Source organism: Tiliqua scincoides, chromosome 2 (assembly GCF_035046505.1).
Source record: "Tiliqua scincoides isolate rTilSci1 chromosome 2, rTilSci1.hap2, whole genome shotgun sequence".
Lineage (NCBI taxonomy): Eukaryota > Metazoa > Chordata > Lepidosauria > Squamata > Scincidae > Tiliqua > Tiliqua scincoides.
The window spans coordinates 200,280,927-200,307,051 of NC_089822.1; the positions used below are offsets into that span (position 1 = coordinate 200,280,927).

Here is a 26,125-nt window from a genome sequence, read left to right on the forward strand (position 1 = left end):
TATCATACAACAACATCCAGTGCTCAATTTCTGTCAGACTGCAATCCCACACACCCTTACATGGGAGTAAGTTCAATTGAATACATTGAGGCTAACTCCTAATTAAGCATGCATAGAATTGCATTGTAACCCTTGTGATACTGCCCTGACACTGATCCTTCTGGGATGCAATATTACAGAGAGGAAGGCATTTCCAGGTTTCCCTCCTTCTCCAGCTTCTGACTCCCTTGCAACTCTCTCTCTACAGATATCCCCCCCCCCTTGTTTGTTTGTTCTGTCTGGGGTGGGAAAGAACAGTGGGGGGGGGGGGAGGAAGTTTTAAAATGTAGAAAATGGGCTGAGGGAGGTAGGGAAAGGGGAGAAGCCCAAGGATGAGGTAAATTTGCTGTGGGCTTTGAAAACACAGCATCCAGGGCTACAACTAGCTCAGTCCTTTGCTCCCACCTTTGTGCAGTTGGAAAGCCACATGGGATCTCTCTCGACCTCCTACTTTTGCAGAGGTTGTTTCAGATTTCCAGTGGCTGCCTTTTTTGGGTAACAAACGTTTTGGCCCCCCTCCATGATCTTTGGGGGGGGGGAGAAATCCTCACCTCCCCATCATCACTGTCCTTGTCCTCTCTCTGGGCTTCTCAGTGCAGCCTGCAGTTGGGGCACATCCAGCCACCCAGGTTCAGTCTAACCACCCAGAAAAAGGGTAGTTCCAACCCCCCCCCCCCCAAAAAAAAAACAGGGGACAAAGGCAGAACTGAGCCCTCCTTTCTAAACAGGCAACTCACTGGGTGTGCAGGAAGCAGGCTTTGTTTTTAAAGGGACAGCAGCCCTTCCATGCTTTCCTGGGAGTAAGCCCCATTGACTGTGATGTGATTTACTCCTGAGTAGACATGCAGAGGATTGTGCTCTAAGGCTGCAATCCTAGCCACGCTTTACATAAGAACAGCCCCACTGGATCAGGCCATAGGCCCATCTAGTCCAGCTTCCTGTATCTCACAGCGGCCCACCAAATGCCCCAGGGAGCACACCAGATAACAAGAGACCTCATCCTGGTGCCCTCCCTTGCATCTGGCATTCTGACATAACCCATTTCTAAAATCAGGAGGTTGCGCATACACATCATGGCTTGTACCCCATAATGGATTTTTCCTCCAGAAACTTGTCCAATCCCCTTTTAAAGGCGTCCAGGCCAGATGCCGTCACCACATCCTGTGGCAAGGAGTTCCACAGACCTACCACATGCTGAGTAAAGAAATATTTTCTTTTGTCTGTTCTAACTCTCCCAACACTCAATTTTAGTGGATGTCCCCTGGTTCTGGTGTTATGTGAGTGTGAAGAGCATCTCTCTATCCACTCTGTCCATCCCCTGCATAATTTTGTATGTCTCAATCATGTCCCCCCTCAGGCGTCTCTTTTCTAGGCTGAAGAGGCCCAAATGCCGTAGCCTTTCCTCATAAGGAAGGTGCCCCAGCCCAGTAATAATCTTAGTCGCTCTCTTTTGCACCTTTTCCATTTCCACTATGTCTTTTTTGAGATGCGGTGACCAGAACTGGACACAATACTCCAGGTGTGGCCTTACCATCGATTTGTACAACAGCATTATAATATTAGCCGTTTTGTTCTCCATACCTTTCCTAATGATCCCAAGCATAGAATTGGCCTTCTTCACTGCTGCTGCACATTGGGTTGACATTCCTGGGACATTGGGTCGGCTTTCCTGGGAGTAAGCCCCCATTGACTCTTATGGGACTTCTGAGTAGACAGGCAGATGATTGGGCTCTTAGGCAGCAAACCTATCCACACTTTCCTGGGAGGAAGCCCCATGGACTATAATGGGACTGACTTCTGAGTAAACAGGCACAGGATTGGGCTCTAGGGAGCTGCCTGCATGCTGCGGGGAGGCTCCCTGCAAAACCTAACGCTTTGCCCCCCTCTAGCTATGCCACTGGACCAGCCTCTCCCGTTTGCAGGCATGGTGCAGCCAACCAAAGGCTCGACCCTGCTGTGCCTCCAAACCCTGCTAGGCAGGGCTGGCTTGTTGGATGCTCTTTTTCCTGTGAGGAGTGCAGCATGAATTTGCAGGCGGTGCCTGGCGGGAGGGGTCGTCTCACCTGGTGGCACAGCGATGTGACCTTCAAAAAGGCAGGGGATGGCAACAGCCAGCCAGTCCTGCCGTGCCTGGGCTGGGGAGGTGCCGTCTTAGCGCCCCGCGGAGGCGTGGAGACACTCTGGCTGCGTAGTTGGCGCGTCACCCCCTCCAGCGCGTCACCTGGTGTGGCCCGCACCACCTGCACCCCCCTAGAGATGCCACTGAGTACCGCTGGAACTTGGGAAGAATGACAATGCTGGTGGCTTTGCAAAACAATCATTCCACATGATACGACAATGGAGGGAGAGAGCATAGGCTGGGGCACTGGCAAGTGCAATCTGGAAACATGGTCTGTCTGGTATCCCTCTTGGAGCACAAAAGAAGGTATTATTATTGAGAAATAAATATTCTAACTTAAAAATTTTACTTGAGAAAAGAGTACCCTTTTCTAATTCACATAATGAATCTGTGCAACTCCTGGTGTCATCCCCCCCCCCCCGTGTGCAGAACATGGAAGTAATTGGTGATGACTTCACCATCACTGCCAATTACTTCCGGGTTGCCAGTTGATCAGCATGGCCACTTCAACACTGTGCTCTGATCTCAGAGCACAGCAAAAAAGTGGCAGTCAGCTACTCAGCCTATGCCTTTTTTTGTGGGGCTTAGGGGTGGCAGGGTGTGTGGCTCTGCAATCTTGCTGCCACCCCTGTTCCTTCTCTTTGGAGGCTCAAGCCTCCAAATGAGGAGTGAGGGTTGGCAGTGAGATAGTGAAGCCACATCCGATGCTTCAGTGTTTGAAAAAAGCAGCTGCCATCTTGGCTGGCCCCTGCCAGGCAACCCCTCAAGTGACTCTCCAGGGTGGAACCCAAGTGGCATTCCCCCACCCCATGTTTGCTACACCATTGCTCACAAGAGGAAGTATGGAGAAATTGTACAGCAGGAATGAGGGAAGAACAGGCAAGGGAACCTGCTGCCGCCTCTATGCCCAAAGCATCAGTGAATGCAAAACCAAAACCAAAACCAAGCAACCCTAGCTCTAAACTTATTCCAGACCCAAGGCAGGATGCTGTCAGTACAGTGATATCCATTTACAGTACACGTTTATGACAGACAGCTGCTAATGCCAGACAAAAAAATGTGCTGGCTGTTTTCCTCTGGTGAGAATGCTATTTTCTGGGTTATGTGGGCTAACCTGCACAGAAGAGGTCTGATGTGGGGGTGATCTTGATTTGTGTCAGAGGGTTAAACTAAAAAAAACCTTCTGACCTCTTTAGTTCTCATGTTACTGTGACAGTATAGCTAAGGTTGCAACTTATCCTGCCCCTTCCTTATATTAGACCAGGGGTGCCCAAACTGTGGCCCTCGGGGGGCTCCCAGTCTCCAATGAGCCTCTGGCCCTCTGGAGACTTGCAGGAGCCCATGCTGGCCCAACGCAACTACTCTCAGCATGAGGACGACTGTTCAACCTCTCACCTTAGCTGTGGGACAAGGGGTCCCCCCATGACTTGCTGTTTCACGTCTGTGATGCAGCAGTGGCAGTGAAGAAAAGGCTGCCCTTGCTTTGTGCAAGGACTTTTATAGGCCTCGAGCTACTGCAAGACCTTCATTCATTCATATAAGTTCCATCTCTAAAAAATTCAATTATGTAAATTTATTCAAATTTTATATGTAAATTAATTCACTTTTTCCCAGTCCTTGAAACAGTGTCAGAGAGATGATGTGGCCCTCCTGCCAAAATGTCTGGACACCCCTGCATTAGACAAAAGCTATATATGTCAATCAGACCAAGATGCAAGGGGTTGAGTGCACTAGCTTTGCTTACCCTGCTTTGAATTCAGGTGGCCTCCTGATTCAATTACCACCTCTTGAAATCCCCCCCCCCCCAATAACGACTGCTTTGTTAGAGGTGACAAAAGCAAAAATATTTTAAGAGGATCCAGATTGGCAGCTGCATGCACAGGAGGAAAAAGCAGTCAGCAATTCTTCTGTACTGCTGTCAGGGAAGGATAAAGCTATAGCTCATAAATATGCATTTGGTTACATGAGTGTTGTCTCCAGCAGAACCTTGTTGCTCCCAAGATATAAATCAGAAATGGCTACGCTGGAAAAGGAACTAGTATAAATGAAAATTTTAAAAAGAAAATCACGCTAAAGAAATGTGGATCACACCTGTTGGTCTCATTTCAAGGTTCATCCAATGAAATTTGGGATCCCTAAAATGGCCTGTTATTTTTGGAAAAATGAAATAAGCCTAGAACCTGTTTCTTTCCCATTTAATATTCATTTACTTTAAGGGAGTAAATAAAGCTATGTAAATCCTCTTTTGTTTCCATGCAAACGTATGTGATAAACGTTTTTTTTCTTTTAGAGGAAGGGGAAGCTTTCATGACTCAAAAACTGTGCTAGGAACAGCAAAACTTATTTTTTAAAACTTCAAGATTTGGACAGGGAAGTGACAGGATAAAAACGAATGCAACAGCAACCATGGGTAAAGCATACCAGACATCCCCCTTCACATATAAACTTGCCATGTTCATCAGCCAATTTGCATGAAGCATTAAAATGACACAGACCGGTGATCTAGACCCATTGCCACTGCTGTTCTAAATAGGCGGACTCAAATGGCAAGTGTGTTTATATGCAGCAGAGTGAACATGGAATGCTTAGGTGGGCAAGTGCTTCATCTATGACTGCTGTCACATTTGCTCTAGCCCTCAGATGGCTGAGCTAGGAAAGACCCTCCAGCTGAGGGTCTCTGGAAAAGTGATTTTGAGACAGACTGCAACTCAGATGGAGCACTGACACCCTAGAAAGTAATGCCTGATATGTGATTATGACATATTTGCATGAGGCAAGCAGCCTTTAATAGAAATATTTCTTGCTGCTGGATTGCAGCCTTCTCTCTCTCTTGCACCTTATGTGGCCTTCTTAACCCATTTCTGCCCAGCCAACAGGTCTACATATTTGATCTCTGTTGCATATATGAAACATGGGGCAGAAATGGCTTAAGAGCACTGGGACCTTTATGTGATTTTTAGGTTTGTCCTTTCTTAAATGGTAAATGCAGTCTGTCAAGAGGACCATGCCAGTAACATTCCAAAAGCCCAGGGACTATCTTCTTGCCTCATCTAAGTCTGGCACTGTGGAGAATGCATATCCCAGCATGCAAAGATGCATTTCAGATGAAAACAGGAGCACTGCAGTCCCCGGGGCGTGTAAACTCTGATCCTATACTTCGGGACCAAGGTCAAACTCTGCCCAGCAGAACTTTGCAAGGTAATATTTGTGTCACACTTGTAATAAAGTATTCAGCCTGCATTTTCAGGGGACTCCATGGTGTCTGTTAAATATGCAGTAAATACAAGCATCATAACACTTGGGATTCAAGGGACTAAAAAGAGATTGTACCATACATTGCCTGAGAAACCACATAACATTTGCCAGCCGCTATAAAACCCAAGACACAGCAAGCGTCTGCTTCACTCCATCGCTGGGCCTCCTTGAGAGCAGCAGCGAGGCCGCCGCATGTTCTGTAGGAGTGCCCTGAACATGCTGGGTTGCCTCTTGACTTCGCCCTTGTGGGGGGCTCCCTTGATGGAGCTCGTGCGGGTGCTCTGAGGAGACATCACCACCTGCCGGCCATGCTCTTCGATCTGCTTCTCCAGGTGCTTCTGGATGGCCATGCCCAGCACCTCCACCTCCATGGAGGCACCATACACTTCCCAGGTCATACCCTTCTCATCCCAGCTGACCTCCCGCACAGGCTCTGGTGTCTCTTCCTGTGCTCCTTTAACATGTACCTCAGGATAGGATGCCTGGGGGGATTTGGTAACAGGAGTCATGGGCCCCGTGGCCACTGACCTGGTCTCCACTGGGATTGACACTTGCATCTCCACATCCTTCTTGGTGGGCTTTTGCTCCAGGCCAGGGCTCTTCAGAGAGGAGCCCTGAGGGTGGAAGGGGAAGGCCGAGGAGCCATCCGGTGGGTTGATGGGGCTGACAGCTATTGACACCACAGACACACGATTGTCCACTTGAGTCCCAGCATCATGCTGGGGAGGAGTAACCTCCAACGAGCAGGTCTTGGTAAGATTTGCAGAGCTCAACTCCGCCTCTGTAGCGTGTTCCTCACCCACACCCACGCTGGCTGCCTCTTTTTGTTGTTCCTGAGCTTGGTTTTTCCTCTCGTTACTGGAGGCTGTTGCTTCTCTGAGCATCTCTGTTCCCTCTGTGGCTTGGCTTGTGGTTGTTTTTGAGTCACCTGGCGTGCCCCGATGCTGGACTTCATGGGGAACAGAAGCAGGAGCAGTGGGGGTACCAGATGACATACTTGGGCTCCCACCTGTATTAGTTTTTGAAATAGGGACCCTTGTTTCCCCACAATGATCCAACTGGTTCGTTTCTGCACCTGGCTTGCCTGACCTCCCTGAAGCAGTTTCAGTTCCCATGGACTCTGGAACAGATTTCTTGGCAGCCTCAGATGCAAGGGTATCTCCGTGTCCTTCACTCAAACGTTCCACAGCTTCACAGGTGTCACTGCTGAAATGCGACACATCTCCCTTTGAGGGACAGGGCTGCCCTTCACTTGTTTTTTGCACTGTTGGACCAGCCTCAACATATGCTGTTCCCACAACTGTGCTTTCTGCCTCTGCTTTGCTTTTGGTTGGCTCAAGAAATGCAACATGTTTCAGGGAGGCTGGGGCACCAGACAAGTCCTTAGTGGCTCCTTTTAGGCAGGGCTCTACTAGGACAGGCCTACCTGCCTCCCCAGCACCTCTGTTTTCATCAGCAGGGCTGATTTTCCCAGCAGCTTCTCTTTCCAGCGGGTTGCAAGTGTTGGTTGAACTATCAGGAAGCTCCTTCAAGCTTGAGCCCTGCTTGCTATTGTGCCATAAATCACTACCAGCTTCTGTTTCACCTCTCTTTTCTAATGGGATTTCTTCAGTTCTGGAGTCTTTAAGAACCACAGTATCAGTGGCAGCAGCTGGATCCTTCATGTCAACAGCTGGAGCCTTTTCCTTCTGGTTTGGGCTGTCCACCATGGTGTCTCCTTGGCTGCTCTGTTTGGTGCCAAGATCATTTACACAGTAGTTCCTCATGGTAAGATCTCCTCCGTCACATCTGATGTTCTGGAGGCACGTGGCTTTCTCCTGACTGCAGGGTAAGCTGGTGTCAGACGGGTGAGCATCTTCGGAAACTGCTTCTTCTTTCAACTGCCAAGCCTCTGGTTCCTTAGCACTGCCCATCTCTAGACGAGACTTCTGCCATACTATTCCACACGCCTCTCTTGGAGGACTCTAACACAGAGAGAAAGGAACCAAGAAGGAAGGTTATGCCTGGGCTGGAAATACATAGAAGCATAATCTCTTCAAAAATATTTGCATTCTGAGTCTTTTGACTCTGTATAACCTGTGATTCACAGGTGCAATCCTATATGTGCATTCTGCACTTCTCTGGAGATAAAAGCACAGAATCAAGTAGCTAAGATGAAACTTAACACCCTGAATTAGCCCAGAGAATTTTTGTTTTGTTTAAAAAGCAAATTTCTAGTCTTCATATTTGCAGAGAAAAGTTGTGAAAGCATGTGGTCATTATCCTGAGAAAGCTCTGGAGCAAAAAGATGGCTGAGCAGGGTTTTTTTGATGTTAGGATACAGAACATCATCACACTCTGTCCATCTCCAATGAGCTTTATTTTCTTTCCACTTATGTTATAACTGTTGAAATGTGAATTAATGTTATAAACGTTGAAACTGTGGAGGAGCAGATTAGAATACCCCAAATAATTAAATTGTTGCATTATTGGCACATCTTTTAAAATGTTTAAAGAACAGAAAAAGGTGTTTTTTGCCTTTGTCTCCTAACATATAATCAATCACTTGATGTATCATGTGGTCTCTACAAGGACCCGTAGAGCAACACACTGATAAGCGAGTACAGTGTCTTGCTCTGCAGGTTCTTGTAGATGCTAAGTATTTATGCAAAATTTTAGAATGCTCTGTATATTTTTTCAGCAAACAACAGACCCTTGGCAATGGCCTGGTGAAGAGCTATGGAACATCTAGAAAATGGCTAAAAACCTCTGTAGTGATTGGCCCACTTATGTGACAAGCCAGATGCTTTCACAGAAGTAGTGTAAACCTGAGGATGATCACAGGATGCCATCAAGTCTTCTGCCTAGAATGTCTGGTTTGAAAACCTCGGGCCATTCTACTGCCTGCAGAAAAGGAAGCTGGGCATGTCACAATTTGAGATAAAGCTGAAAACCATATTCGTCTGGAGCAGGGGTGGGCAAACTGTGGCCTGGGGGCCATTTGTGGCCCCTGGAGTCCCCCAATCTGGCCCACAGGGAGCCCCAGTCTCCAATGAGCCTCTGGCCCATCAGAGACTGTTGGAGCCAGCGCTGGCCAGCCACATCCACTAGACATAGTGGCAGGTTGAATTAGAGCAAGGCCTTTTATAGTCTCCACGTGTTTTCTGCTTTTTGCTGGACATTTTAATCCCCCTACCCACATTACCGCTGAACAACTTATGTCTCCATGTGTTTCTGGCTTGGTCTGTATGTTTTCACTGTGCAAGAGGTGTGTGGCGAACAGTTCATAGTTCTTATGTGGTTCAGCATATCTGTATTACAGTTCTCAGGTGTATTATAAATAAGCTCAGTAAAATTCATTCATTCATATAAATTCTGTCTCTTAATGTAGTCATTTATGCAAATTTATTCAAATTTGAAATGTAAATGGCCCAGCAGAGGTGTATACCGCAAAGAAAGAAGGGTTCCACTAAATCCAAGAGAGTGCCCGCATGGCTAACCAGCCAAGTTAGAGAGGCTGTGAAGGGCAAGGAAGCTTCCTTCCGTAAATGGAAGTCTTGCCCTAATGAAGAGAATAAAAAGGAACATAAACTGTGGCAAAAGAAATGTAAGAAGGTGATAGGGGAGGCCAAGCGAGACTATGAGGAACGCATGGCCAGCAACATTAAGGGGAATAATAAAAGCTTCTTCAAATATGTTAGAAGCAGGAAACCCGCCAGAGAAGCGGTTGGCCCTCTGGATGGTGAGGGAGGGAAAGGGGAGATAAAAGGAGACTTAGAGATGGCAGAGAAATTAAATGAGTTCTTTGCATCTGTCTTCACGGCAGAAGACCTCGGGCAGATACCGCTGCCCGAACGGCCCCTCCTGACCGAGGAGTTAAGTCAGATAGAGGTTAAAAGAGAAGATGTTTCAGACCTCATTGATAAATTAAAGATCAATAAGTCACCAGGCCCTGATGGCATACACCCAAGGGTTATTAAGGAATTGAAGAATGAAGTTGCAGATCTCTTGACTAAGGTATGCAACTTGTCCCTCAAAACGGCCACGGTACCAGAAGATTGGAGGATAGCAAATGTCACGCCTATTTTTAAAAAGGGAAAGAGGGGGGACCTGGGAAACTATAGGCCGGTCAGCCTAACATCTATACCGGGTAAGATGGTGGAATGCCTCATCAAAGATAGGATCTCAAAACACATAGACGAACAGGCCTTGCTGAGGGAGAGTCAGCATGGCTTCTGTAAGGGTAAGTCTTGCCTCACGAACCTTATAGAATTCTTTGAAAAGGTCAACAGGCATGTGGATGCGGGAGAACCCGTGGACATTATATATCTGGACTTTCAGAAGGCGTTTGACACGGTCCCTCACCAAAGGCTACTGAAAAAACTCCACAGTCAGGGAATTAGAGGACAGGTCCTCTCGTGGATTGAGAACTGGTTGGAGGCCAGGAAGCAGAGAGTGGGTGTCAATGGGCAATTTTCACAATGGAGAGAGGTGAAAAGCGGTGTGCCCCAAGGATCTGTCCTGGGACCGGTGCTTTTCAACCTCTTCATAAATGACCTGGAGACAGGGTTGAGCAGTGAAGTGGCTAAGTTTGCAGATGACACCAAACTTTTCCGAGTGGTAAAGACCAGAAGTGATTGTGAGGAGCTCCAGAAGGATCTCTCCAGACTGGCAGAATGGGCAGCAAAATGGCAGATGCGCTTCAATGTCGGTAAGTGTAAAGTCATGCACATTGGGGCAAAAAATCAAAACTTTAGATATAGGCTGATGGGTTCTGAGCTGTCTGTGACAGATCAGGAGAGAGATCTTGGGGTGGTGGTGGACAGGTCGATGAAAGTGTCGACCCAATGTGCGGCGGCAGTGAAGAAGGCCAATTCTATGCTTGGGATCATTAGGAAGGGTATTGAGAACAAAACGGTTAGTATTATAATGCCGTTGTACAAATCTATGGTAAGGCCACACCTGGAGTATTGTGTCCAGTTCTGGTCGCCGCATCTCAAAAAAGACATAGTGGAAATGGAAAAGGTGCAAAAGAGAGCAACTAAGATGATTACGGGGCTGGGGCACCTTCCTTATGAGGAAAGGCTACGGCGTTTGGGCCTCTTCAGCCTAGAAAAGAGACGCTTGAGGGGGGACATGATTGAGACATACAAATTTATGCAGGGGATGGACAGAGTGGATAGGGAGATGCTCTTTACACTCTCACATAATACCAGAACCAGGGGACATCCACTAAAATTGAGTGTTGGGCGGGTTAGGACAGACAAAAGAAAATATTTCTTTACTCAGCGTGTGGTCGGTCTGTGGAACTCCTTGCCACAGGATGTGGTGCTGGCGTCTAGCCTAGACGCCTTTAAAAGGGGATTGGACGAGTTTCTGGAGGAAAAATCCATTATGGGGTACAAGCCATGATGTGTATGCGCAACCTCCTGATTTTAGGAATGGGTTAAGTCAGAATGCCAGATGTAGGGGAGAGCACCAGGATGAGGTCTCTTGTTATCTGGTGTGCTCCCTGGGGCATTTGGTGGGCTGCTGTGAGATACAGGAAGCTGGACTAGATGGGCCTATGGCCTGATCCAGTGGGGCTGTTCTTATGTTCTTATGTTCTTAAATTAATTTTTTTTCCTGGCCCCCAACACAGTGTTAGAGAGATGATGTGGCCCTCCTGCCAAAATGTTTGCCCACCCCTGGTCTACACAGACCAAGATACGGTAGAAATTATGCAACTGAAGAATTAAGCAGATATGTGCTTAATTCACATAAAAATTATATGAAGAAAAGAAGAAATAAATGTTATGTAGGATTCTGAAGCACTACTTTCTATACACTGGAAATAATTTTGTTCAGCTTCACTTCTGCTAGTCCACATGCTTTCAAGTCTCTCTCTCTCTCTCTCTCTCTCTCTCTCTCTCAGGACTAGAAACTTGTTTTACAAAACAAATAAATATGAGATGCCTGGGATGGCCATTTCTGGTTTTAATGCCAAATTCCAAACTTGTGCAGCACAACTGCAGAATCACAAAATACACACAGCCATGTCTATGCTAGATATCCCTTGTGAATGTGAATATATCTAAATGTGTAGTAGAACCACATTTTTACTGAGAGCAGTATCTAAACATTATTTTGGCTTCTAACATGCTAGTGCAAAGAGTGACAGTGCTCATTAAAGTGATTTTAAAGACTATTTCGAATTGCTCCTTACAGAAGCTAGGTTTTTGTAGCTCAGCACATAGTTCAGGCCATTGTTGCAATCAACAACAAAAAAACAAAACAGGCCTGGCATCCATACTATGTGAACTGGTTCTCAAAGTAGATTTCGGTGAAACGTTTCCTACTTCAAGGGATAACTGCACATTACCTGCAAATACATGATGCAATGAGCCACAATGAAATTTAAAGCCTGACCCTATCAGGTGCAGCATCAGTGCTCCAGCCCCACCACCGGTGCTGGGCGTCACAAAAATGCCGTAAGGTACTCCGACACTGGTAGGGGACACCCAACGCTGGTGAAGAGGCCAGTGCAAGTCTTACACCGGATCTCAGTGTCTACAAGACAGGAGCACCCAGGAAGTAGGTGTCCCAGCTGGGTGGTAGGCAGACTTTTTGGGGATGGGGAGGGCAGGGGGAGGTAGGGAGAGGTGGAACCCGGTGGAAGGAGGGTGGGCCAAAAGGAAAATCAGGCATGGGAGGGGGGCAAGGACGGCAACAGAGACTGTTGCCAAATTCTATGCTCCCTCCAGATACACAGAGCCAGACATGGGCTGTCTCGGTTCTGTGTCCACTAAATAATGGGCACAGATCTGAGGAGACCCATTGGGGCCATCAACATTCTACTGGGATAGGAGACTCCAGCAGCTGCTCTGGCACCGAAGGGATACAGTGGCGGCCAGTTTGGTGCTGCTATACCCCATAGGATTGAGCCATTAGAAAAAAATGAAAAACAGCTTGGGGAAGGAATTTAAAATGAAGAAGCAGCAAGGGAGGCAGAGGTTTGAGCTCTCAAAGCAACTTCCGTCCTTTCATGGTTTCAAAAGTATGCTGTCCTATGATTTTGGAACTTTGTGAGGCAGGGAAGAGGCTTCTATAGGAAGTTTGGAATGCAGAAATGATTAACAGGAAAAGGGTTAAGCATTCCTGTCCCTCGCCTTAATTTTTAGCTCTAAATCCGCCCACCTCTAAGTGCCTTTTCATGTTTTAAAAACAGTATTGGGACTCTGTTAACACATTTGCACATAGGGGGAGGGGTGAGGACAGGGGGAGGTGGAACATCAAGGAGAACTCTTTCTGGCAATTCTGCCAGACTGAATGGGGTTCTTGAAAAGGGATGAGGTTTGGAGATTGGGGAGCATGTCACTGTCACACAGCTGGAGTGCCGAGTGCATACAAAGAAGAGAGACATGCAGCAGGGCAGATTAGTACATCGACAGCTTCTACATCAAGATGGAACTTCTAGGTGGGGGCAGGCAAGGAAACAACAGCCCCTTAGTTGGAAGCAGCTGGGGATGGTGGAGAGAGAACTGCTGCTAGTTCCTGCTCTGAAATTGACTTCTATCCCTCCCCCCAGCACATCATGTTTTAATTTTTAAAAAATATATATTGTATTGTTTTTATGGTTCATATTGTTAGCTGCCTTGAGTCCTTCTGGTGGGGAAGATAAAAATACTATAAATAATAATAACAATAACTTGCCACTCCTAGCACTTCTTTCACATAAAGCAGTGTCTGTTTAGAACTCCCATGGGACAAATCTTCTGGTCTTTTCTGCTGATGCAGCAGATACCCACAGCTGAAAGGCTCAGGGAATTAACCCGCCTCTCTCATCACTTTATTAATGTCACCCTCCTTCTGTACAGTCTGGAAAGCTCTATTTCCCAGAGGAGGGAATCTGCAAGTCTGAAATAGCCTCATCTATCACTCCTTTGTTACACATGAGTTCCTCTCCACACACCACACTCCAAGCAAATGGAGGTGCATATTTTGTTTTGCATGCCAGCTACCTAGGAGAGAATTCCAGTATAACAGTTCTTCATCCATGGGAGATTATCATCCACTAGCTATGCTTATGAAAATATGTTGCAACCAGATGCAAAAATGGTATGAATTGGGCATTCTGATATCACCTTTCTTTTACATATTGCATTTACATCCATTCGTCCATGCAGAAAAAAGCACTATGTCAAAATCTATACCTATATTTCCAGTTAGTGGTGCTGAACATTCAATGCCATGGACCCATGTATCTAAAATCTCAGATGTGGGGTACTGGCCTGAGATTATAGACATTATATCACACACACACACCCCACCACCCATGAATGTAATGCACAGATCTTTCTGTCTCGAGAAAGATGTAACACAGAACCTTGTCTTACTAACAAATAAATCTCCACTCACAAATCTCAGCACTCCTTAGGCCTATGCATGTCAGCTACAATAACAAAATGAGTCTGTAAATCAAAATCTAAGCCCTCTTTCACTAGTGGACCTACTCTCAACTCTCCCATAGCCCCACAGTGCATCACCTCACTTCCCTTCCATCCATGTTTTCCACAACCATGGGAAGAGATTATATATCCCTGTATTTAAAAATATGTATGCTCTGTGCCAAATTCTAGCAATAAGTGCTACACCTTTGGACATCTGCCTCACTGAAAGACCTCCACAGGTCTCTGCAGATGAACTGTATGCCACCCAAATGCAGGCAAATTGTGCTTAATTTGTCCCAAGGACAAATTGAGTCCCTGTTGGGCCTTTTTGCCCAAAACAATGTGTATGTGTGTATACAAATGGAGGCAAAGGCTCCAGTCCAACAATAGAGTAAGATGGATCAATGTCTCAGGTCTGGCAATAAAGAAGTTGTCCAACGTGTGTAAAAGTTTAAAATGTATAAGCACGGAACTTATAGCAGCCTAGCCTGGCGTGCGATGCTGTAGTAAAATGGATAGGAGGGAGACCTTGGCACAGTAAGAAAAAAATTGCCAGTCTGCCATGTCAGATCATTTCAGAAGCACTACTCAGCCCACCCCAGCCTGACTCTTGGCTCTACTCTGCTGCTTACTAGTCAGCCCTGGCGCTTGCTTCTGATGTCATGAGGTCTTACCAGCAAAAGTTCATGACACCATAAAGAACTTAATCTTTATAAAGCCACAGGATCCTTTTGGTGCATACAACTATAACTGAAAATGTAAACTCTCTCTGTAAGTTTTTTTTCGCCTACAGAGTGAATGGCAGATAAAAGTATCAGCAACTCAAACACGGATTATTCACTTCTCTTCCACCATGCTTGAGTTGGGGTACCTGCTTTTTAAAAAGAATGGTTAAAGTCAGCATTTTATTCAATTAAACACATTTTGGTTCTCTTAACTTTTCTTTTAAAAATTATACCCAGCATTTTAAAATTGAAAAACCATAGCAGGGAGATGGCTTTGTGTTGCCGCAGGTGCCAGCCACACTGTGACGTGACAGACTCTCCCATCACAACTGTCAGCTTCTATTATAGGTGAGCTGTGACACATTATGCCATGCACTCCCCATCAATGTCCATCTATGTTCTGATCTTTTCTGCTTCTTCTTACAGCTGCTAAACAAGCTCAATCACCCTCTCTGTTTCCAGGCACAGGCACCAAATTTTGCTTATATATTGTTTCAAGTTTCCTAAAGCAGGACTCTTAAGTTACCCCAAGTTAGTGAAATTCAATCCATACTCCGAACTAGGTGTTTCCAACATGTCAATTCACTACAGTTCAATTTTTGCCATATTTACATGTTTACATATTTATATGTACACCATAATGTACATCTGCAAGCAAAGAGAGTGACTAAGATGCACCATGCCTAAGGCATGTGCTGCAGACTGGTATAGCATAGGGTTTTTAACCTTTTTGGTTTTGTTTATCACTTTGCATGAATTTGCTGCTTCCAAGGACAGTTGCCATATGCAGGTATAGGACGCACACCATACTGTCATCCCTGCAAAAAGAGAGACACAGACACAGACAGAGGCTTCTTTATGCTGGGTCCTGCACTCTCCTCCACTCCGCCCCCCCTTGAGCAACCTACCCTCTTTTGAGGAGCAGGGTTCAGGTCACAACAAGGTTGCATCTTACTTCCAGTGTGCTACATGGTCCTCATGGCAACACTGGCACCTCACACACATGAGGTGTGTGGCCAAGTACCTACATGTGGTCACCTACGTGGCCAAGTACCTCTTGCTTACTATGAAGTACCACCAGTTGAAAAGTACATCTCTAGAAGTCTCACACATGAGCCTCATCTCACCACTTTGAATGTCCACTAAGGAGATAAAGCAGGATATAAATGTCTAAATAAAATAGAGAAGACTAAAAAGCCTTTGGGGATGCAAGCCATTCTACTGAGCATCATTCACGTATAGTAAGGCAGTCCTTGATCCCCCAGAACTGAAAGGAGGGGGAAGAGAACCAAGATCTTAGCTTGTGAAAAGAACCCTTTCCCTGATTTCAATGGGCCATAACTGAAGTACCAATTTAAAATATCCAAATACTTTCTTCACATATTGACCCATCTCCATCATGAAGCCAATGAGTTTTCCTTTATTTCTACATGTGTCCTAAAGCAGTCAGCTTTGAATTTTGTACCTAACACAGCCATTTTCAACCACTGTGCCATGGCATACTGGTGTGCCACAAATGGTCTGCAGGTGTGCCACGGGAGTTTGGGGGAGGGTTATTTATTAGTAAGGTCATTGGGGGATGTAAGCCACCCACCAACAGCACAGTGTGCCTTGTCAACTGTGAAAAAACTGATGGTGTGCTTTGACAATTTTAGTACCTTGTCAATGAGCCGTGAGACGAAAAAGGTTGAAAATCACTGCAGTAACATCTAAAGAATGTTATTCTGATGTCCAACCTACATTTTTTTAAGGTCAGTTTATATCTGTAAGATTCTGGATCAGTGACTCTCTCTTTTAACCTTAATAATCAATTGTGTTAGTTCCTCAGATGCGTTTGAAGACAGCAACCGCATCCTTTTTCAGTATCCTTGGATATTGGTAGATAGATCTGGTTCTCTTTTAGGAGATAACTTGTTTTACATACTGGTCCAGAGTTAAAACTGGCAAATATTTTCCAAAGTTTCCAATCTGAGCAAGTGCATTTCCCCTCCTTGTACAGGCTCAGCTACCATCCAATCAAAACCAAAGACACCAGACAGGAACAAGGCAGGAACAAGGGATCATTAGGAAGGGTACTGAGAACAAAACGGCTAGTATTATAATGCCGTTGTACAAATCGATGGTAAGGCCACACCTGGAGTATTGTGTCCAGTTCTGGTCACCACATCTCAAAAAAGACATAGTGGAAATGGAAAAGGTGCAAAAGAGAGCGACTAAGATGATTTCGGGGCTGGGGCACCTTCCTTATGAGGAAAGGCTATGGCGTTTGGGCCTCTTCAGCCTAGAAAAGAGACGCCTGAGGGGGGACATGATTGAGACATACAAAATTATGTAGGGGATGGACAGAGTGGATAGGGAGATGCTCTTTACACTCTCACATAATACCAGAACCAGGGGACATCCACTAAAATTGAGTGTTGGGCGGGTTAGGACAGACAAAAGAAAATATTTCTTTACTCAGCGTGTGGTCGGTCTGTGGAACTCCTTGCCACAGGATGTGGTGCTGGCGTCTAGCCTAGATGCCTTTAAAAGGGGATTGGACAAGTTTCTGGAGGAAAAATCCATTAAGGGGTACAAGCCATGATGTGTATGTACAACCTCCTGATTTTAGAAATGGGTTATGTCAGAATGCCAGATGCAAGGGAGGGCACCAGGATGAGGTCTCTTGTTATATGGTGTGCTCTCTGGGGCATTTGGTGGGCCGCTGTGAGATACAGGAAGCTGGACTAGATGGGCCTATGGCCTGATCCAGTGGGGCTGTTCTTATGTTCTTATGTTCCCTTAAAGATCATGGACCCAGTGAAACTGACAGCCACATCACTCTCAGACCACAATTATTGTAAAAGTGAAATGTGGGAATACTCCTACCTCTTCCCACCAATCACATAACGTTCTGTTACGTTAATTGAAAAATGATGTCATTGTGGCTTCATCGCCCTGTCATGATGGTAGAAAACTAGTTTAACTTGAACTATTGACAAGGATTTTATCAACTTCACAGAATTCTAAGTACCAGAATATGAGCATATCACACTAAATTGGGTACTTCCTCACAAGACTTCTTAATGAAACTTTGGGGAAAATTAGGTAAAAAACAGAAGTACTGCTGGAAATTGGAGCCATGGCAAGGACTGCTGAGCTGAGGAAGAAAAAAACAAATTCTTACAACTGCTCACTAAAATACCTAACTAGCCAGACTCTTTTGTTCTGGCATCTAACTCTCTACCAAAAACTGCTAGAACAACTTTCTCAGATTTTTTTAACCCTTACTGGATCAAAAATGTCCTTAAAAATAAATATTAAAAGGTTGAGATTTTCAGAATTCTTCATATGATGCTGGGTGACCTTGGGCCAATCACTGTCTCTTAGCCTCCCCTACCTAAGGTTGTTGTGAGGATAAATGGTGTGAAGGAACCATGCACAGTGCCCTGAACTCCTAAGAGGAAGGGTGATATACAAATGTGAAAAAAGTAAATAAATATTTAGAATTCTTCCCTATTAATTTAGGGAATTTATTTAAAAAACCCAAATATTTTAGGTGTCCTCCCTTTTCCTAGTAACAATTTCTTCCTTAGAGTCTTTTTGCCCAGTCACTAACCAAGCTGGTGTATATGAGAAAAAATGTGTATGGCCTCATGGATGAAGATAACATACCTATTGTGCATGATTTTTACTTGCTGTGTCTTTCAGTCTGACAGTGTGATTTTCATGTGTTAAATTAAAAAAACAAAAAAACACAAATTAATCTAATCTTCTATAATACTTCACAAGAATGGCTCTCAGGTCTTGTTTCAAGAAAGCTTGATTAACACAGAGCACCACTTTCTTTTATATAATCCAGTGGCTAAACAGCATTAAGACACAGTGTGATAATAGAATTTCCTAACGTTTATCTGCCAGTAACAACCAATTCACCTCCTAGGACAGTAACTCCTAGGAACACACGTTCTTTCTCTGAAACTGGTCTCACACACATTTTAATCTAATCCTCACTTCATGATCTTCCCAATGTGAGAGTCAGCAATGAAAGGCTTCTGTCACTGCATACAAGTCTTGCCAGATCCTTTCTTTTTTTGGTCTTTGGTTTTATTAAGAGCATCATGGTGGGAAGAAGTTCCTGCCTCAGCTTGAAGAACTTGTACTCATCCCACTTCTCTCTGCTGCTTCTCACAGAAAGGAGTGCATGTGAAAGATTGATAGTCTTCTACCTGTGCAAGTGTGGTTTTCACATCAATTGTCAACAGTGAGGGACAATACAAGGAAAGGCTTTACAGAAGCTCCGCTACTTAAAAACTTTCAAAATACAAACATGCCTGGCCATATGACCATATATGGTGCTAGTGCCCATTCCCCACCTTATTCCAGACTGCCCCAGCAAGCCCTGCTAGTCCACTTTTCAAGGTACAAACCATATGGTACACTGTAATGGAAATATAGATATGTTTTGATATTTCACATGTTCACTACCAATAATGATACTGAAGAACAAAACAACTTCCAATCAGACCCTGGTACCTAATTTGTTCTTAGGCAGGGGAGCTTCAGTCCTGAGACAAAGGTAAGATGGGCCTGCTTTGCCTCACACTTGTCTGACTGCAAGCTTCCTGATTCTCTTCTATTTGACATGCATTTCTCATTGGTTTTGCTTCCTTGCAGAATACTTAATGTTTGTCTCTTTCAAGGTTCATTCCAGACTTCCAAGTCAATGTTTACCACTGAAGAATCATAGTTTATCCTGAGACACAATACTAATTCCTATCAGTGTACTTGGGTACATGCTTATTGCTCATAGTCTCTATCAAACCACCCAGTGGTTCTGCACTGGGAGAGGTTCTGCACTCAGGAGCATTAGCCACTGTTGCCCCAACCAGCAACAGTTGGTTGATTTTAGTACAGTTGCCTCCATTCTGTTAAAAAAAAGTCATGAAAAAAGCATAAGAAACATAAGACACATAAGAACAGCCCCATTGGATCAGGCCATAGGCCCATCTAGTCCAGCTTCCTGTATCTCACAGCGGCCCACCAAATGCCCCAGGGAGCACACCAGATAACAAGAGACCTGCATCCTGGTGCCCTCCCTTGCATCTGGCATTCTGACATAGCCCATTTCTAAAATCAAGAGGTTGCATATACACATCATGGCTTGTTACCCCTTAATGGATTTTTCCTCCAGAAACTTGTCCAATTCCCTTTTAAAGGCATCCAGATCAGATGCCGTCACCACATCCTGTGGCAAGGAGTTCCACAGACTGACCACATGCTGAGTAAAGAAATATTTTCTTTTGTCTGTCCTAACCCTCCCAATTTTAGTGGATGTCCCCTGGTTCTGGTGTTATGTGAGAGAGTTAAGAGCATCTCTCTATCCACTTTATCCTTCCCATGCATAATTTTGTATGTCTCAAACATGTCCCCCCTCAGGTGTCTCTTTTCTAGGCTGAAGAGGCCCAAACGCCGTAGCCTTTTCTCATAAGGAAGGTGCCCCAGCCCCGTAATCATCTTAGTTGCTCTCTTTTGCTCCTTTTCCATTTCCACTATATCCTTTTTGAGATGTGGCGACCAGAACTGGACACAATACTCCAGGTGTGGCCTTACCATCGATTTGTACAATGGCATTATAATATTAGCCGTTTTGTTCTCAATACCTTTTCTAATGATCCCAAGCATAGAATTGGCCTTCTTCACTGCCGCCGCACATTGGGTCGACACTTTCATCGACCTGTCCACCCCCACCCCAAGATCTCTCTCCTGATCTGTCACAGACAGCTCAGAACCCATCAGCCTATATGTGAAGTTTTGATTTTTTGCCCCAACATGCATGACTTTACACTTACTGACATTGAAGTGCATCTGCCATTTTGCTGCCCATTCTGCCAGTCTGGAGAGATCCTTCTGGAGCTCCTCACAATCACTTCTGGTCTTCACCACTCAGAAAAGTTTGGTGTTGTCAGCAACCTTAGCCACCTCACTGCTCACCCCTGTCTCCAGGTCATTTATGAAGAGGTTGAAAAGCACCGGTCCCAGGACAGATCCTTGGGGCACACCGCTTTTCACCTCTCTCCACTGTGAAAATTGCCCATTGACACCCATTCTGTTTCCTGGTCTTCAACCAGGTCTCAATCCAGGAGAGGACCTGCCCTCTAATTCCCTGACTGTGGAGTTTTTTCAGTAGCCTTTGGTGAGGGACCGTGTTGAAAGCCTTCTGAAAGTCCAGATATATAATGTCCACGGGTTCTCCTGCATCCACATGCCTATTGACCTTTTCAAAGAATTCTATAAGGTTTTTGAGGCAAGACTTACCCTTACAGAAGCCATGCTGATTCTCTCAGCAAGGCTTGTTCATCTATGTGTTTTTCTATCTTTGATGAGGCATTCCACCATCTTACCCGGTATAGATGTTAGGCTGACCTGCCTATAGTTTCCCAGGTCCCCCCTCTTTCTCTTTTTAAAGATTGGTATGACATTTGTTATCCTCCAATCCTCTGGTACCATGGCCGTTTTGAGGGACAAGTTGCATATTTTAGTCAAGAGATCTGCAACTTCATTCTTCAATTCCTTAATAACTCTTGGGTGGATGCCATCAGGGCCCGGTGACTTATTGATCTTTAATTTATCAATGAGGTCTGAAACATCTTCTCTTTTAACCTCTATCTGACTTAATTCCTTGGTCAGGAGGGGCCGTTCGGGCAGCAGTATTTGCCAAGGTCTTCTGCCGTGAAGACAGATGCAAAGAACTCATTCAATTTCTCTGCCATCTCTAAGTCTCCTTTATTTCCCCTTTCCCTCCCTCACCATCCAGAGGGCCAACCACTTCTCTGGCGGGTTTCCTGCTTCTAACATATCTGAAGCATATTTTAACATATCCTGTGCAATGGACAGGCTCTCTGAAGCACCAGGATGGGCAGCTTCTCAGTTGCCTCAGGGGGCGTGTCACTGAGCTCTCCCTAGCTCTGAGTAGGGGAATAAGATGTGAGGTTTTCTTATTGGGGGGGGGGGGAAGAAGAGGGTGGTTTTCAAGGAATCTACTGAGAGAGACAAAGCTGGGGGGCGGCGGCGGAGAGAAAGTGTATTCTTGTGGCTGTGCCTCCCTGGGCCTGGACCTCACTGCATGTCACTATGTGCATTGACCCTGACCAAAGCATAACTAAACTTTTCTGCAACAGAACCAATCCACAAAGTAAGAAGAGTGTTTTTCCTCTAGTGAATCTATACCTAATTTGAGCCTGGCTTACTAAGTCCTAGACCCTAGAACTTGTTCTCAGTACCAAGATTCAACTCTGGTAAATATGAAGCCAAAATCAAGAAAATATCTCTGAGCATTTGTTTCCCTACCTGGTGCAGCCAGCACCCTGGGGCTTGTAACATAAGGTGCGATTTCAAGGCAGGTTTGAGCTGCAGCATCTTACTTCAGAAATTAAATGCTGCTAAACGTGTTGGTGATTGTTAATCTCCAACACGTTCTCAAAAAAGACATAGTGGAAATGGAAAAGGTGCAAAAGAGAGCGACTAAGATGATTACGGGGCTGGGGCACCTTCCTTATGAGGAAAGGCTACGGCGTTTGGGCCTCTTCAGCCTAGAAAAGCGACGCTTGAGGGGGGACATGATTGAGACATACAAAATTATGCAGGGGATGGACAGAGTGGATAGGGAGATGCTCTTTACACTCTCACATAATATCAGAACCAGGGGACATCCACTAAAATTGAGTGTTGGGCGGGTTAGGACAGACAAAAGAAAATATTTCTTTACTCAGCGCGTGGTCGGTCTGTGGAACTCCTTGCCACAGGATGTGGTGCTGGCATCTAGCCTAGACGCCTTTAAAAGGGGATTGGACGAGTTTCTGGAGGAAAAATCCATTATGGGGTACAAGCGATGATGTGTATGCGCAACCTCCTGATTTTAGGAATGGGTTAAGTCAGAATGCCAGATGTAGGGGAGAGCACCAGGATGAGGTCTCTTGTTACCTGGTGTGCTCCCTGGGGCATTTGGTGGGCCGCTGTGAGATACAGGAAGCTGGACTAGATGGGCCTATGGCCTGATCCAGTGGGGCTGTTCTTATGTTCTTATGTTCTTAAACAGATGCTGTTTTTACAGGAAAAAAAGTTAGTCAAGCAGCTGTGCAGGAACACAAAAACACCTATTTAGTTTCACATTTCAAAGACTGTGAAATAATTTCCCTAAATTCTCTGCAGCCTCTCCCTTCCCCGCATTCCAGTCCACAAACACAAGTGTTTAAGGGCTCATCTGCAACCACCACTTCACAGGAGATGAACAAGTGTGGCCAGGAGAATGCTAGGAAACACACTAGGAGTTGAAATGAACACGAGAACCCATTTTGTTTCTGGTTCTTACATCCTAGGACTGCAGAAGCCCTGAGCCTCTTTTCTGTTATGAGAAGACAGCACAGTCCGAAGGATTCCTCTACTCAAAAATAAGCCCCACTGAGTTCAACAGGACTGACTCCCAAGTAAGTGCATATATAATTGCTGCCTAAGGTAAACTTGGGATTCTACACCTCTTTGAAACTGAGTATTTTGCTCCAATTTCTTGCTCAAGAAAAAAGAAATCAGTCTGAATCAAAGCCCTATTCTGGGCAGAGTTGGCACAGGGAATTTCCTTGTTGCCCTGAGCTGGGTAGTGCAACTGACAGCAGATCCAGAAAGTCCCTGTGCTGTCAGTTTACAACGGGAGCCTGCTATGCAAAAACCAGTGTGGGCATGGGAGCCCAGACTCCCACACATGGCTTCCAGCATGTCAAGTGCCTTTTGGCATGGTGCCTGCCTAGCCTGCCGGCACAATGGTCACGCTATTATAGGGCAGTAGCTGTCTCTGTAAAAGAAGGTGAAACACATTAGCCGAAAGCAGGGGCCTTGTGGCCATAATGGACACCTGAAAATCTGTGGTTCAAAACTAACTCTAACCATGAGCTCACTGGGTGGTTGACAGCAAGTTACTTTACTCTCTCACGTCCAGCACCCTCCCATCTGCAAAATAGTGATAATCCTACTAGTTGGTCAAGATTTCTGAAAGAACTGCTGATATATTGCTGGGGAGTTATTAAAACATTCCAAAAGACGCCAGGTAGTACTATGGTTGGTATTACAAGCATACCCAAATGGGAAGGAGGTAGGCTCCCCATCCCTACATTATTAACATTTTTGCCCATTCCACAGGCATACACATGTGATCCAATTTGCGTATATGCAACATTGGGAAGAAACGGCTTAAACCTGCACTTTCCACCCCTCCAGCCCGAGGGCTCCCAGTAAACATACAGGCGACAGAAAGAGTTCAGTGAAGCATGAGGGCTGGGAGTCGAATCCCTGCCTAGAGGAGGAACAAACAGACCCCGAGCCCAGCCCTCATAATGTGGCATGGCCTCAGGAGGGCAGAGGGGCTTTGGAGAGAAGAGCTTGTCATAATGGCTTGTGCAGCAGGAAAACAGCCGTGATTCACTGGGGAGGGGAGAAGACAGCCGAGGGTGTGGGGGGGTTGCTAGCAGAGACCAGTCGCCTCGGAAACGCGGTGACTGCAAACTGATGAATGGAGCCCTTGGGGTCCAGGTGGCCAAACACACCGTGCTGATCACACGTGTGTTTTTCCCCACACCTCCACAACCCACTGACAGGGCGTGCACTAGGACACACGGCCCAATCCCACCCACACTTTCCTGGGAGTAAGCCCTGTTGACTCTAATGGGACTTTCTTCTGAGTAGACATGCATAAGATTGGGCCCTCAGACGCGTGAGGCTGCAATCCTATCCACACTTACGAGGGAGTAAGCCCTGTTGACTCTAATGGGACTTTCTTCTGAGTAGGCGTGCATAGGATTGGGCTGACACACACGCGAAGAGGGCGCGAACAGGAGCCTGCTCCACCGCGGGGGGCCTGCGCGCCAAACACACCAGCCTCACAACACTGCGCGCAAAGCAGGGGGCCAAATGGGCGCGCACCCGCCCGCCCGCCAGCAGGGCAGGCGCAGACACGCGGGGCCGGGAGAAGGCGGGCTGCTCGCCTTGCGCAGCCACACTCGCGCCTGCAGCACGCGATGCAAACGGTCCGGCTTCACACACAAAGGCCGAGGGCGCTGCCCACGCCATGAGCCCGGCCAGGGAGGACCTGTAGGAGTGAGCGCGGGAGCGAGGACCGCCGTCTCCTCCGGGGACCCGCCGCCCAACAAAGCCCGACTCGCACGTGCTCCTCCGCTGGCGCGTCTTCCTCCCTGCTGGGCGAAGAGCGCCAGGCGCTCCCGAGGGTCGAGGAAGGCGCCCCCACTGGGACCGCGGGGGCCACGAGGCTCCCCAGCCTGCGGACTGGGCTGGGCGCCTTTACCTGCTCCTGCTGCTGGTGCCCGTGTCATGAGCTGCCCCGGGTGCAGAAGAGGCGCTCCTTGCCCCGCGCCGCTGCTCCAGGCGCTGCAGGCGACGAGCGAGTGCTGCGGAGAGCATGCGTGTGGGAGCTCGGCGACGGAGGGGGGAGAGGCTGGCTGGCTGCTCAAGCACTTGGAGACGGGGAGGAGAGAGCGAGCAACGGGGGAGGAGAGCGTGAGCTCTGGAAGGGCTGCTGGAGCTCTTCAGGAACCTGTACAGGGGGAGGGAAGGAGAGTGGATCTCCTCGCCTGGGAGGCGCTCTAGTGCCCAGCGACCCGCGCCATCGGACCCGGCTGGGCAGGGCGGCTCGCCTCACCAGGGAGGGGCTTCCCTTCTCTCCTTCCCCAGCGCATGAACAGTCTCATCCTATGCTTGTCTACTCAGAAGTAAGCCCCTTGTCTTCAGTGGGGCTTACTCTCTGGCAGGCGTGCATAGGATTGCAGCCCTAGGCTGTACATTTACCGGAGAGTAAGCCCCATTGGCGATCATGCCCAAGAGCCAGAGGGGGAGCCGTGCTAGTCCGAGGCAATGCCAAACACCACCAGGGATCCTGTGTCTGGCATCTTAAACGCAGTACATCTGTGAAGTCTTTAAGGTGCCACAAGACTCTTGGTGGTGGTGATCTGGCTCTCCCACACCAACAGTTCTGCTTTTTCTGCTTGCATTAAGTAAACCCTCCAGGCTTACTTACACCTGTAATGCAACTGGGTGCTAAATAAATAGTGGCTCTGGTGTGATCAAGTACATAGAGATAGTCTAGATTGGAAGGAGAAGGAAGATCCCAACCAGGTCTCTGAGATGAATTTTATGGGAGGGGGGCTACAAAGTTTCTTTTGGGCCCCTTTGCAAAGAGTGGGGGGGTTAAACAGAGTGGAGGAGCGTGGTGACTGGAAAGTAGAATGGGGATAGAGAGGGCCAAAACAGGATGGGGGAGGTTGGAGATAGCTGGATAAGTCTTTTGAGCCCAGGTGTACCCACCCATGTGGCATTGCTAGCTAGATACAGTAATATGGAAAACCAAACACACTCCTAAGTTTTCTAAAATCTTTTAAATATAGAAAATCATGCAGAAAATTAGCATCATCATATTTTGGCTCACACTAGAATGGAAAAAGTCCTGTTCGTACCAAAACTTGCTTCTGCAGCAGCTGTAGCCTTGCAGCTGTATCCCTGAGCTCCTGTACACTCCTTCATGGTAGGCAGATCCACAA

General features: G+C 46.6%; 1 protein-coding gene across 1 annotated transcript; it reads right to left on the minus strand.

Annotated features, from left to right (window-relative positions):
- Positions 1–4,037: 4,037 nt before the first annotated feature.
- Positions 4,038–24,908, minus strand: GPRIN1 (G protein regulated inducer of neurite outgrowth 1). Its single transcript, XM_066617210.1, has 2 exons — positions 24,877–24,908; positions 4,038–7,377 (listed from the first exon to the last, which is right to left on the minus strand). The coding sequence occupies exon 2, from the start codon at positions 7,324–7,326 to the stop codon at positions 5,560–5,562; it is 1,767 nt and encodes a 588-aa protein (XP_066473307.1). The 5' UTR covers positions 7,327–7,377; positions 24,877–24,908; the 3' UTR covers positions 4,038–5,559.
- Between the last annotated feature and the right edge of the window lie 1,217 nt (positions 24,909–26,125).